At 39.0% G+C, this 15,644-nt stretch overlaps 1 protein-coding gene across 1 annotated transcript in view; it reads left to right on the plus strand.

Moving 5' to 3' along the window:
• Window positions 1-15,644, plus strand: part of PARD3B (par-3 family cell polarity regulator beta) — a 1,141,780-nt gene that overhangs the window by 623,512 nt on the left and 502,624 nt on the right. The window contains exon 10 of the mRNA XM_052664164.1: window positions 413-541. Coding sequence (XP_052520124.1) covers window positions 413-541 — 129 coding nt within the window. The remainder of the gene's footprint in view (window positions 1-412; window positions 542-15,644) is intronic.

Consider the following 15,644-nt stretch of genomic DNA (forward strand, 5'->3'; position numbering starts at 1 on the left):
CAAAAACTCATGTCTGCAAGAATTGACCGTGTGATAAAAATCCATTTCTCCTGTTTATATTCAGCGGAGAATGGTACCAGTTAAGCATTTGAAATCAGCTTCCTCCCTACTTGAGGAATGATTCTCTGGTATCTGTCAGTTTGATCTGTCTTTCCTAAGAATGTGATGTCTTAGGGAAAAACTGCTGATGCCAATTACTGAATGTCTGAGACTGTCCAGCGCCATGGTAATGATGGCTGGCACATTGCTAGTATCATAAACATGATTGGTTTGGACTCGCATACTCAGTTTTCAGCTTCCCAGAATTTCCTTGATCATGAGAGCCCATTTGCTGCAGGCTTTTAAAAACCATCTAGGGCGGACAGGGCTGGCAGTGTTGTAATTTGGCTGCTTATATGCTTGTCTGCATTAGGTCAATGGCAGAGATGTCACTGGACGAACTCAGGAAGAGCTTGTGGCCATGCTGAGGAGCACTAAGCAGGGAGAGACTGCATCGCTGGTCATAGCCCGCCAAGAAGGAACTTTCCTACCCCGAGAGCTGGTAATGTTCAGATCACAGTCATACTGAGTTTTCAGCAAAGCACATCGTACACTTACCGAATTTATAATAGCTGAGAAATGAGTTCTAAGTCATAGGCTTAATTTGTTGGGAAAAAAAAGAGTGAATCACACTGAGAGAGTTTTGCCCCATTTGGAGTATCACTGTTTTAGAAAGATGATGCAGTGAGATGGGTAAATGCAAACAGTGCTTCAAGTATATGAATACAAAAACACCCTTCAAGGAAGCAATTTAACAATATTCAACTGAATAAAATGCACATTGAGTATATGCTATGGGCTAGGCTCCATGCAAAACACCACCAGCAGAAATGTTCATGGTCCTACCTCAGTGCAGTTTGCAGTCTAAAGGGAAATTAAAATATAACCAAATATTTTAAATGGTGATGAAGATTATGAAAGCAAGTTGCAGAGTGCTACAGTAATACCTTACAAAGGAATTAAGTCCTCATCTTGAAGCCTGGGAAAGACATCTCAAGAAAGAGAACTTCGAGCCTTATTAAAAACGTGTATCCTTTGACCTAATAACTACGATTTTAGTAATTTGTCCTAAACTAATCATCAAAGATGAGGGAAAAATTCTTCTACATTGATTTTTTTTCTCCAGTCCTATTTATTGCAGTGATGTATTGAGTTCAGTACAACCAGGAGGTATTGGTTAAATAAATAACTGGATAGCTTTCCAATGAAATATAATAAGTACTTAAATCATCTCTGTGAAGAATTAATAATATGAGAGAATGTACAGGATATATTATTAAGTAAAAAGTTGGGCATGAAGTGATATATGCAGTATGACAATCACATTAAGAATCTTTATAAAATATCTGGAAGGAGATGCACCCAGATTGTCAGTGCATTATGCCAGATTTTCTTTTTCTCATTTTTTTTTACTACTGATACATAATATTTATTGTTGAAATATTTAAGAATGATTTAGAAAATTCAGAGGATTTTTATGACTAATAATAAGAATAAGATATGAGGAAAAGGAATTTTAATTATCTTTTAATTTTTATTTTCTTTGAATCTATGTAAGAAATGGCAAAGGCACATATGGGTAATATGATACGTTTTCCTTGAGTTAGATCATCAGAACAGAGTGTCAGTTGACAAAATTGAGTATAGTTAACTTGAAAAAAAAATTTAGTACTGATAATTGCTATCACATATATAAAGAATTATTATACAGATTAGAAGTAAATTTTAACCTGTTGCCTCAGATAGTTTATGTCCATTAATTTACTTACCTATTAATCCAACAAACAAGTGGTTGAGCATGCATTGTGCACTAATTTGGAGGTTCTGGGGATAAAAAAATAATTATTAAGACTAATTTCCTGCCCTATGTGAGCCTGTTCCAAAATAAATGGTTGGAAGTGATAATGTTACAAGCGCTTTCTAGCTGTTGGAACTGTCCAAGAAGGAAATAGATTATTCAGCAGACTGAAACAGAACCTGCCTCACCATCTCTCAAAGATGCTCTAGAAACAGTTCTCCCATTGGTAAGATGATAAGACTAGACAATCTCTAAGACACCTGCTCTGGGTCTAATATTCTGTTGCTGCTGCTGCTAAGTCACTTCAGTCATGTCCGACTCAGTGAGACCCCATAGACGGCAGCCCACCAGGCTCCCCCATCCCTGGGATTCTCCAGGCAAGAACACTGGAGTGGGTTGCCATTTCCTTCTCCAATGCATGAACGTGAAAAGTGAAAGTGAAGTCACTCAGTCGTGTCCGACTCTTAGCAACCCCATGGAGCCTACCAGGCTCCTCCGCCCATTGGGATTTTCCAGGCAAGAGTACTGGAGTGGGTTGCCATTGCCTTCTCTGAATATTCTGTTACATGTGTTTAAATACAAGTTTGAATAGATAGCCTTCCTGAATCAATGCTCATATATTAACTCTCTTTAGTACTAGCCAAAGGCACCTCTTCTTTCTATGTTCCTGAACCATGGAGTTTCTTTTCAATCTTCCTTCTCTTTCCCATCATCTTACCCGTTTTCCCTTGTATCCTATTTTATGCTTTGAGAAGATCCATGATAAAATAGGGAAGGGTAGATGCACTTACCATCTCCTTTCTGCTAGTTGACCCAGCCACTTCGGAAGGCAGAATCTTGAGTTTCTGCCTCATCTCACTGAAGTGCCTTACAGTTCCTAAAGAGATATGCTGTCAAAATGTTGAAGTCTAGTAGACTTTTAAAAATCTAAATCCAGATAGATTCTTTTCTTTCATCTTTTATTTATCCAAAGATCTTGATCTTTTTTTCTACAAGGGTCAAAGTGAAAGGGAACAATATTAAAAGGGGCTTCCCTGATAGCTCAAGTGGTAAAGAATCTGCCTGCAATACAGGAGACTCTGGTTCAATCCCTGGATCAGGAATATCTGCTAGAGGAGTAAATGGCAATGCACTCTGGTATTCTTGCCTGGAAAATATCATGGACAGAGGAACCTGGCGGACCCCAGCCCACAGGGTCACAAAGAGTCAGACATGACCGAGCACGCATGCAGGCCAAAGGAGGCAGCATGGATATATAGCAGGAAGCCCTTATGCTGCTTGTTCAATTTTTGGTTGCTGGTGATAAAAACTCAAAACAAAACAAAACACCTCAGTAGGACTATATACTTGTTTCAGGGATAGGAGAACAAGGAAGGAACTTTTGACTTTTCATTCTGATGAGCTATGGTCCTGGGAGGAGTAAAATCCTGAATATAAAGAGAAATATCCCAGGCAGTCCATAGGCATGAAGAAGAACCCAACAGCAGAATTCCAACTAGAAACTCAAGCCCTAATGAGTCCCCTCATTCCCAATTGAACAGTTCTTTATACCCCTTTTCCATATGTCCATTAGAATTCCCAGTGCACTAATTCCTTCTTCCTAGAAGCTCTCCCCATCCCTCAAACCCCTACTCTCCCCATCCCTCAAACCCCTACTCTCCCCATCCCAATAAGGGGGAAAAGGATGGTGATCTTAGTCCAGTTTGGAACTCTGAATACATTTTTAGTCAAACACACTTAAATCTAGAAGTTAGCAAATGGAATAATGGAATTTTTGGACTAAAGGGAGCTGAAAGACACACACAATACTCAGTGTGTTAGCTATGCTCATTTCTTCTAGTATATTACCACTTCTGTAGTATTGTAAACACGGTACTATATAGGTATTATGGGGTAAATAGATGTGGGCAGGCTTACCTGGGACTAACAACTACTTTGAACGTTGTTTTCTTTTTCATTATTTTAAAATGTACTCTGGTACAAAATACTGAATTACAGACAAAACTTGTATAACCAACCAAATGTACAAGCCAGGCAGCCTGTATATATTCTTTCACTCTTATTTAATATAATTTAGTGAAATTGGGCTTCTATTCCAGAAAATGACATTGTAGCCCAAGCCCACCAGGGAGCATATCAAATTAATTGTGCAACTATGAGATTATGAGTGAAAATAAATTCTCTGTTCTCATCCTTTTCCATGTTACACAAAATTTGGAGGGCATGTGGTTAGTATCCGTTCTCTTGGAATCCCCTGGCAAATAGTCTTTTTAAAAATAATGTGACTTCTAACTATCCAAATATGTGGAATATGTAACCACAGCAAAGCAAGTGCCTTTGAGGCTTACTTAAGTAATGGGGACCCAGAATCTTTGTTTTGGAAAAATATGGAATAATATTTTTTCAGCCCAAATACCTGTCTTGAATGCTAAATAGCAGGAACTCTGCAGGAAGTTTATAAAGCGGTCATGTGTGGCATGTATGGGGCTCTTTCAGTGGGAAATATTCAGGGTGTGGAATTGGACTCTTTGAAAGCACAGAATGAAGAGTGTGTGACGTGATGCATCTTTCTGTTTCTCTTTAAAAAAAAGCAAAGGTGGTATCATTTCGGTCTCTTCTCCCTTGTTTTGAATGATGCACCCACTTGACTTTCCATTAAAAACCTGGCAGGATGAAGGAAGGACAGCACTTCCTGCTTTTGTCTGATTCTGTCTCCTTTGAAGAAAACAAACTGTTTATTGGTTTCCTGTTCTGAGAAACTGTCCTCTCCCTTTTGTTAAGCCGTGCTATTTCATGAGCTCTGTACCCTCTTAACAGCACTGCTCTGCCTGTTTTCTGACAGTTAAATCTTCCTTACTTCCTTGTTATCATTAACTTCCTGTGAAGTCTTAACACTCACCACCAAGGGAGCATGTGGTCAGCAGTTCCACAGGAAGGCCCAATATAGGATGGTCTCTCAGATGTGACCCTCTCTCATTCCAAAGGCCTCAGCATCCATTTCCTGGTCATTTCTCCGACTTGCCACATAAGAGAACAGTGCTGAATTCCTGTATTTTCTGGTCCAAGCTTTCCTTCCTGAGCAATTTGGTCAGTATCACAAGTATGATGGCTCATTTAGCCAACTTTCCAACTGCCGCAGGCTGGGTTGAAAATCAAATGAAGGGACTGTATACAATAGCATCGTCAGTATTTAGCTCTCTCTAGTATCTTTGCCAAAAGAACTGTGCTTCAAAGGTGATCTCGCTAGAATCCTAGTCCAGAAGATCCTTTGATGTTCTCATCCCCTGACTGGGTGAGAGTTTTTTAAAGAAATGTTCACACAAGGAACATTTTTGCAAAAGGGACTTTGAGATTAGTGTTGGTCATAGAATCAGAAGGTAAATCTGCTGTGTTTGTGATTGTACTTGAAAACTATGCTGCTTATTCGGTGGTCTGTTTGGTCTGTTCTGTGAGAGACATGGTCTGCAAATTTTTTTCCATCCTTGATACCTAAAATTCTTTTTGTCTTTTGCCAAGTGTCAAATAAAGCTATCATTCCATTTAGAAAAAATCCTGAAAATGAAAACTTTTTGTGTATTCCACGACTTTGTTTTTAAGGACTTCAGAGAAAGAGGCATTGGATTATTTGCCATGTATGTATCATGTATGTGGCTGTCTCCTTTCATTTACTGGGGGGAAAAGAACTGTTCTGCCATTTCATTGTTAACCTCTTCAACATTTCGTGTTCTGACCTGCTGCCCTATCTTTAAATTATCCTGAAATCACAGCCACTCCTGGTGGGTAAAACAAGCTGAGAAAATTTCAAATGTATTTATAATTTCTACCTGCCAAGTTTGCCTGCTTTTAAGCGCTGGCCTCTGCAAGGGGGATTAACTGTATTTCAAGCAAGCAAGTTGTTCCTGCTTGGAATGATTGAGATCCCAAAGTTAGCAATGTTTGTCATGCTGATCTGACCTTCACTTAGGAACATTGCTTTTGCTGAGAAAAAAAATGATGCAGGCATATGTGGAGGCTCCCTGAATAGCTGCTGAAATTCCAACGCTACAGTATTTACCAGTCCCTGTATCTACCTTAGCAAATGACACATGGCCTAAACTTCTTCATGGTTCTTCTTCCTAAGTAAAAACTTCATATCTCAAATGTCAAATTATTTAACATCATGAATCATACAAGAATTTCAGTTTGAAATTTTAGATGAACCTCATTTAACTGATCCATTATTTTATTCCCTTTGGCTATTTGATTCAAAATGACCCCATGCTTAATTAACCAAGGTACTTAAGGAAGAAGGAATATTATAGTGGTTATTTGTGGAAAAATTGAAGGATGGTTTCAGAATGATTTTTCTACCCAAACCAAAGTACATGAGTTATGTTTTAGAATTTAAATAATTACACAGAAACCAAAATGCATTGCTATATTTTATAGATTCACCAAGTAACTCAGTTCTGTGACTTCAGATGGAGTCCTGGCTAAGACAGTCTCCATTTCTGCCTCTTTCTGCAGTAATTTCTGTTTACTTCTTCCTGCATGTCCACTGAACCAGTAGTCCAGACTCTGAAAGATGAACTTCAGAGTCAATAAAATGTGTTCCTGTCCTCAAGAAGGGTCTAGCCCATAAAGAAAAAAAGAGTGGGTTCATCAAATTATACAACTGAAGTGTTTGGATTCAAAGTCGGGGACCAAAAATACCTATAAAAACATAATGGTCCTTGAGAAGAATTTTGATGATTGAGTAGGATTTCAAAATGCAGAGCCATGAGAGAGAACGAAAAAGCAAGTTAAAATACTGAGATTGAAAAATACAAAATATATCAAGGAGATACTAAACAGCCCACCCTAGTAGATTACTGATCGAGGAGCTAACATGATAAACAGTGTTTGGAAGGGGCAAAGAGGTATTAGATTCCTGCTTAAAGCTATTGCACTTCACTAGAATGTAATGGTTAGGAGCTTGGGATCTGATACTAGCCAGACCTGGGTTGGATCCTGATTGACTGAGTGGCCTTGGGTAAGTTACTTCCCTGTGCTCCCACTCCTTATTAAAAAAAGGGAGATCAGATTATTATCTACTTAAGAGATTGTCTATTAGCATTAAATGAGATATGTATGTAGTACTTAGAACCAGGCACATGCAATGGGGTTCAGCAAATGTCACTCGTTATCAACATTGCCCATCTCAATGAGAGATATTTAAGTGCACAGTTAGGACACCCCAGTCATCGGGAATGGAGAGGGAAGTGAGGATAGAAAACTTCGGCTTTGGCATCTGATAGATGTTGGGGTAGTAGAATGAGGTATATCAGAAACTCCCAAGTTTTGAATTTGGGTGGGTATAAATAGAAGATATATAAACAGGTTTGGAGAAGAAACAATTATTTTTGGCCTAAAATTGAATTCCTTTCATGCCTCCCAAGCTGATCTATGAGCCAGTAATTATCACCGTTTTTCCTTCTCTCTACTCTCGAGCCATACCAGGCTCTTTTTCACTTGTTTAAGATGTTACCAGAGCCCTCTCCACGCCTAATATTTCCTGTGAGACTTTCCTCTGCTTAGAACACCCCCTCCCTTTTCTTTCACCATTCAATTCGTTAAGATGTTTACTTACAGAACCTGCTTGAACCCCCTAAGTCTGGAATATGGGGCTCCAGTTAGTTTTCCATTTATATTCAGAACTCCCCTTACCATGTCTCTGAATCACCTTAAGAACAAATAGCAATTAAGAGTCCAGGTTTGGGGATCTCATGGCCTCCATGTGAACCCCTCTCTCACAATCTTAATCTCTCAGTGCCTTAATTTCTTCATTTGTTAAATAAGGACAATGATAGTACCCACTTTGTAGGGTTGTTATGAGAATTAATTGAACACTGATGCTAACACACGGTCCAATAACGTTGACTCCTGTTGTTATTTCCTGTGTCTGGTGGACACTGTGTGCTCAGTGAATATTGTTGACTGAATAACTGAAAGCTATGCATTATTAAAGTAGATGATGTAGAAAGCTAGAAAAGGTATCACTGAAAGAGCTATCACCCCTAATCTATACCTAATCTGTATTTAATGCATTATCCATCCTACTACAGTCATTTTAAATCAAACAAAAAATATTCAGAGATTTCCTCAGATATCAGAGCAGAGCTCTAGCAACTTCTAACTACACATAAGACAATGGGGGTAGGGATAGTTAGTATTAAATGTAAGTGACAGTTTAGGTCGTTTAAATGATCATGAAGACATTTGCATGATCTAGTTGTACAGTTTATTTGTAAAGGCATATAAAAATAATAAGTAGCAGTATCTTTTATTTTAAAATATTAAAGTCATTTTTGAAATATTAATGTAGTTTAAAGCACCTTCAAAATGTTTCAATCTTGGATACCATAATTTGTTAGAACAGTGGTCCTCAAAGCATGGTCTCAGACCAGCAGTGTAGCACCACCTGAGAATTTGTTAAACATGCAAATTCTCAGGCTCCCTGAAGACTTAAGAAATCAGAAACTCTCAGGGTGGAGCCCAAAGATGGATTTTATCATACACTCCAGATGGTTCCGATGCTCCTTCAAATTTGAAAACTATTAGTTATAAAGAGTGTCATAAGGCCTGTAGGATGACTTAGTACCCATAGCTGACTAGCTCCAATAATCACATTTTCAACTTTATTTTTTTTATTCTACAAACAATTTCTTGCTCTGTGAAAAGTATTCAATGAAAATTTCAGGCCCAGTTGAGTTGCGTCCCTTTGGCCATGTGCCCCTCATATTGGCAAAAGGCCAGTGTTCAGCACAATCCAGTTACTCAACTCAATTACACCTGATCCATTTAGGCAAACTCAATTGTACTTGACTTTTTCAGGCCCAACTCGATTGTGCTTTAAAATTTCCACACTCAATTTGATTGTGCTCAAAATGTGTTGTGTGCCATCTTGTAACTTGTAGATTTAGACAGATACCAAAGGGAAGTACTTTTAGAGAAGCTTAGAAGATTGGGTTATTGGCATTTGTTTGCAGTTACACTTAGTTTTCCCCATCTATTTGCCATGAAGTGATGGGACCAGATACCATGATCTTAGTTTTTTGAATGTTGGTTTTTAAAATAGCTTTATTACTTTCCTCTTCCACCCTCATCAAGAGACTCTTTAGCTCCTCCTTGAGATAGGCAAAAAGTGGAAACAGTGACAGCTTTATTTTGGGGGGGCTCCAAAAGCACTGTGGATGGTGACTGCAGCCTAAAAATTAAGACACTTGCTCCTTGGAAGAAAAGCTATGGCAAACCTAGCCAGTGTGTTAAAAAGCAGAGACATCACTTTGCCGACAAAGGCCCCTTAGTCAATCCTGCGGTTTTTCCAGTAGTCATGTACAGATGTGAGAGTTGCACCATAAAAAAGGCCAAGCAATGAAGAACTGATGCTTTCAAATTGTGGTGCTGGAGATGACTCTTGAGAGTCCCTTGGACTGCAAGGAAATCAAACCAGTCAATCCTAAAGGAAATCAATCTTACTTATTCATTGGAAGGACTGCTGATGAAGCTGAAGCTCCAGTACTCTGGCCACCTGATGCGAAGAGTTGACTCACTGGAAAAGACCCTGATGCTGGGAAATATTGAAGGCAGGAAGAGAAGGGGATGACAGAGGATGAGGTGGTTGGATGGCTTCACCAACTCAATGGACATGAGTTTGAACAAACTCTGGGAAAGAGTGAAGGACAGGGAAGCCTGGTGTGCTGCAGTTCCTGGGGTCACAAAGAGTCAGACATGACTTAGGGACTGAACAACAACAAGCTTACTTTATCTCCAACATGAAATGCTACAGGGAAGGTGTCATATACTTGGCCCAGTGCATGGGCCATACTCTACCATCCCCATTCTGCTCTGTTGAACACAGGTCAAAGTTTACAAAGCTCCTAAGAAAGTGATCCTCAGGTACTGTCACAAAGCCACCATGCTTAGTTGTTCCCGTTCATTTCATTTTAAAGATGGCAGAAAATGAGTCATAGAGATTTCTCCTTACCAAAAGATGTTTGTTTGTGAAAATCAGAAATATTTTTAAAGGCAGACTTCCACCTCACTGAGATAAGCATAACACCTTCTCACTCATGCTATGTACTAAAAGACCAGGCTGTTAATCTCTGCCAGTTTTTAAAATGTGTTCAAGAACCCACAAACCTGAGGGATTAATAGTCATCAGCTACTCCCTGGGCAATACTCAAACCTAAAAGAATTTTGCTGAACCCTTGTCAGCAAAATCTAGTCTTGATAAAATAGATGATGATAAATGCTCTGGTTCAGCATTATTAAAACAGATGGAGGAAGTGCTGGCCATTTTGCCTGGTTGTATGACTTCCAGGTGTCAGAGTGAAAATACTTAATGGGTTTTATCACAAGCCTGGTTTTGTTGGAGTTTAGAAGATGGTGGAAAGAGGAGCATTCTGTGCTGAAAAGAAGCTCTCCTGACATTTCGGAGGACCAGGGCCTAATTACATTCTCTTGCAAAGTTAAGAATGAAGAGCCATGAGATCCAGCTGTACTCTCAGGGCATAAGACATATGTCTTATTAGTGGCCACTGCAGCCATGATTAGGCTTCTGGAGGCTAGAAAAAAGAAGCATTTTCTGAATATACATGTTTAAACAGCACAGAAAAAGGAATCTTGTGACCAACTACGGACTATATCCTTCTTATTATCCAGTTAGCCAAACGTTACCAGTAATTCATGCCAGCTGTTGATATGGAGCAGCTGGATAAGAAGGTGGTTACAAAGCTTGGGGGATGACCTTGATTTGCCTAATTACCCCAATGCCTGTGATCTGTACATTCGTTAAGGTACACTCAGTGTAAGATAAGGAAACGCGTTCATTTTGTAAAGGATATTTAAAGATTAAGGGGGAAATATGTACTGCCTTAATTGATTGTGGTTGACTTTCCCAGCTGTTATCAAAGTAAATACCACACATGTGAAATTGCCACAGGAGTCCCTTTCGCTTTGAAAGTATCCTGAGAGGTTTGAACACATGTCATCTGCATGTTTTTCAAGAAATTGTGTGATCTTTATCATTAAAAAAAAATATCAGCTTAAGATTGTTACTTTTTTTTTCTCTTCCTAAGGGCTGATAAAACAGAGATAGATGCTTAAATAACAATCTGTCGCCTCTTAGCTCTTCCCATGCCCCGTCCCCAAAGATTCTCTGGGCAATGACTTTTAAATACGTTCTCATTATTTTTAATGAGTACACAGAATGTATGACGCATAATGCACCAGTAGATAAGTGCCCTTTAACTGAACTTGTCAGATATAATAAAACGTTGAAGGAGTTAAGATGCGCTTTTCTTTAAGATATTATAATTATTTAAATTAAGATTCCCAAGTACAAATCATGTACTATTCAATACCTGTTGCTGCCTTAAGAGAGACCCAGCTCCAGTCTTAGTTCCCTCTGTAAAAAAGAATGTTTTATCACAGCAGTAAGAAGACAAATGAAAATTTAATATTGTTATGTCTCTTTAAGTTTACCCTTCTTTAAATCTGCCCCAATGGCAGGATATTCAATTATAAACGAGTTCAATTATGTTTCCTGGCCACTTATTGAGTTATATGAAGGACTTTTATCACCGAGTCTTTCTGTAATTAATTCTTTGCATTTCTTAGAGGCTTAGGACCTAAGGAAGGATTGTTTAACAGCTTCAAATGTGTTTCCATTTTCTTATACTTTTTCTTTTCTTTTCCTTCCTATCTTTTCTTTCTTGCTCTAACCTATCATTCTGCCTTTCTAGAAGCAAATAACACTTAGTATGGTATCCCTTAATTGCAGAATATTTTTATTTCTACATTACATTAAAACACCAGGTGGTGACGAAGAGGAAGATAATAGTACATTACATTCAGTTACATTAAAATGCCAGCAGTAGATGAAGATGGTGGTAGAATGGAGAAATATATCATCCCCAAGAACAGCAAAGCATCCCCTTGCTAATCTTTGTTGCAGAAATATCAGTACCTTTGGCTCCTGGTTTATGGAACTGTCAGCTTTAGCACCCTGCTTGTGAGTTACAGAGTTTCAACCTGACTCAAAAGGGCTCCCTTATCTCCTTTCTAGCAAATACATATTTCATCTGTAGACTCTTGACTTCCCATTGGAGGGGAAAACACATAGAAACAAACAAGCAAAAACATAGAAAGTGATAAAATACAAAAACACCCAACCACAACATCTTGCCCTTGACTTGCTTACACTCCATCTCCCTGAGATCAGATGCTTCTCATGCATGATACACAAAGAGAGACTGATGTTCGGGAGATCCATCTTTTTACACCTCCATTTCTCTCTATTTCTGGGTCCACTTTGATTGTTTTTGTTGTTATTGTTGTTTAGTGGCTAAGTCATGTCCGACTCTTTTGTGGCCCTATGGACTGTAGACCACCAAACTCCTCTGTCCATGGAATTTCCCAAGCAAGAATACTTCAGTGGGTTTCCATTTCCTTCTCCAGGGGATCTTCCTGAGCCAAGGATTGAGGACACATCTCCTGCATTGGCAGGTGGATTCTTTACCACTGAGCCACCTGGGAAGCCCCCACATTGATGATCAGTTCAGTTCAGTTCAGTCGCTCAGTTATGTCCGACTCTTCGCGACCCCATAGACCACAGCACACCAGGCCTCCCTGTCCATGACCAACTGCCGGAGTCTACTCAAACTCATCTCCATTGAGTCGGTGATGCTATCCAACCATCTCATCCTCTGTCATCCCCTTCTGCCCTCAATCTTTCCCAGCATCAGGGTCTTTTCAAATAAGTCAGCTCTTCATATCAGGTGACCAAAGTATTGGAGTTTCAGCTTCAACATCAGTCCTTCCAATGAACACTCAGGACTGACTTCCTTTAGGATGGACTGGTAGGATCTCCTTGTAGTCCAAGGGACTCTCAAGAGTCTTCTCCAACACCACAGTTCAAAAGCATCAGTTCTTCAGTGCTCAGCTTTCTTTATAGTCGAATTCACATCCATACATGACTACTGGAAAAACAATAGCCTTGACGAGACAGACATTTGTTGGTAAAGTAATGTCTCTGCTTTTGAATATGCTGTCTAGGTTGGTCATAACTTTCCTTCCAAGGAGTAAGCGTCTTTTAATTTCATGGCTGCAGTCACCATCTGCAGTGATTTTGGAGCCCCCCAAAATAATGTCAGCCATTGTTTGCAGTGTTTCCCCATCTATTCGCATGAAGTGATGGGACCGGATGCCATGATCTTACTTTCCTGAAAGTTGAGCTGTAAGCTAACTTTTTCACTCTCTTCTTTCACTTTCATCAAGAGGCTTTTTAGTTCCCCTTCACTTTCTGCCATAAGGGTGGTGTCATCTGCATATCTGAGGTTATTGATATTTCTCCTGGCAGTCTTGATTCCAGCTTGTGTTTCTTCCAGCCCAGCATTTCTCATGATGTCCTCTGCATATAAGTTAAATAAGCAGGGTGACAATATACAGCCTTGACGTACTCCTTCCCCTATTTGGAACCCATCTGTCGTTCCATGTCCAGTTCTAACTGTTGCTTCATGATCTGCATACAGGTTTCTCAAGAGGCAGGTCAGGTGGTCTGGTATTCCCATCTCTTTCAGAATTTTCCACAGTTTATTGTGATCCACACAGTCAATGGCTTTGGCATAGTCAAAGCAGAAATAGATGTTTTTCTGGAACTCTCTTGCTTTTTTGATGATCCAGTGGATGTTGGCAATTTGATCTCTGGTTCCTCTGCATTTTCTAGAACATTGATCCTAACAGGACCCAGTTGTTCAGTGAATATTTACTGAACATCTATTTCCAGTTCATGTGATCAAATACTCATTGTTTATTTGGGCAAGATGTTGTGCCAGGCACTGGATATTTTCAGATGTACTTTGTTGTGATCCCTGAACTACATGAGTTTATTGAGTGCCATCAGAGAAAAAGGATAAGAATATGGCATGATGCCTACCATCTGTGTGGAAAGCTAGTGGGAGGGAAATTTAAGGAAGAAGCTGAGAGATTAATAGTGAACTAGAAGTTATAAAAAGAAAAAATATTAATCAGGATTAAAAGTTATACAGAGAAAGTTAAAATCATGAAACGTTTCATATACGAGGTAGGACGTGGACTGGACCGTGGATGAATTCATAGAACTGAAGAGAGAGAAACTAACAGTAATATGGAGAAGCATGAGCCAAAGACAGAAAGGAAAACTGAGGAAAAGGAAAGAGAAAAGAAGCATCTTGATTATAGTGATATTATTGTTGGCCAGTAATGCTATCACATGAGCAAAATTTGCAAGTCTATAATAAGACCAGTTCTAAGGATAGAAAATCCATCAAATATGAACTTAATATCTCTTTTATTACCTCTTTTATAAGGTCTCTTTTTAGAAGTTCTATATTTAGGCTTATTCATTCAACTTGCATTCAGCTGGAGCATCTACTGGACTGGAAAGTCCAAGAAGGCCTCCCTTACAAGGTTTTCAGTTGTTGCTGGCTGTTGGGTGGAGCACCTTGGTTCTCCTTCTTGTGCCTTCTCATCCTCCAGAAGGTAGTACATCTTCTTACATGACATTCTCAAGACAGCAAAAGTAGACGATTAAGGCCCAACGTCAAAAGTTGCATAATGTTACTTCTACCTCATTCTCTTGGTCAGAGCAAGTTACACAGTCAATCAAAGTTCAAGAGCGAGGTGAATAGATTCTACATTTGGACAGAAAGAGCAGTACTCACGTTTCAAAGAATTCACTGGGGCCAATACTACAATCTCTCACATTAACTTAGGAAAGTTTGAAAACACTATTCTATAGCAGAGTGAGTATTGGATGTAAGATTCAGTTACTGACTCAGGGCTTCATAGCATGGTGGAGTTTTTAGAAAAGCCGTTTAACTTCTTGGGTCTTATCTTTCTAAATTCCATTCACAAACATTTTTATTGTGTTCCTTCTCAATGCAAATAGAATGCAACAGATAGAAAAGCAAACAAGTCATTCCCCTTTCCCCACTTTGTTTAGCAATGTTTTAACCATGACATTAATTTACTAAACATAAATTCATGTCCCTATTCTGGATACTTTTCTCCCTGAATGAGGGATATGCTTTTCCTTCTTTTCTCCCATCCCTTATAGAGTTTTACTTTTCTATAGTAGATGCCCACTACCTGGCTTGGGGGCCATGAATCAGAGGTGGGCCATGTAGACAGTGAAAAACTATTAAGTACTAAAATTAAATTATCAGAGTAAAAAGTAATTTGTCAGAAAAATGAGTGATTTTTCTTATGTATAAAATGAGAAGACCAAACTACATGGCTTCTTAGATTGCTTCCTACTGGAAAATTCTATTCTATGAATTTCTGTGCATCAAATCTTGGCATGACACTCCATACAGATAGTGCCTGAATTATGTATGATCTGCATATATAAATGGACAGCAAGAGTTCTCTGAGTGGCTGTTCCACAGTTTTGAATGCCATGGGAGCTTTTGACCTAAAGAATACCTTCTCTTAAGTAAATGTAGAGCTAACAATTTGCCAACAGATGTCTCTCTTCTGTCTATCTTGTCAACCCCCGGCCATGTGGTGCCATCGTATTTAGTAGATACAGAGGGATCCCCTCTTTCAAAACTCTCTTGACACCACCATGTGGGTACCACCACAGCCAGTTCAAAAGAGAATGTGTTCCTTCTTTCCTAAATATGAAATTCAGATATATTTTCCTACAGAACATCCTTAAATACAGTCTATCCAGTGGAATGTAAAATTACTATATACTATTTTGGAGATACCAAAGAGTGAGCAAACCATGCTGGCTAGTTGAAGC

Source organism: Budorcas taxicolor, chromosome 2, assembly GCF_023091745.1.
Source record: "Budorcas taxicolor isolate Tak-1 chromosome 2, Takin1.1, whole genome shotgun sequence".
Taxonomy (NCBI): Eukaryota; Metazoa; Chordata; class Mammalia; order Artiodactyla; family Bovidae; genus Budorcas; species Budorcas taxicolor.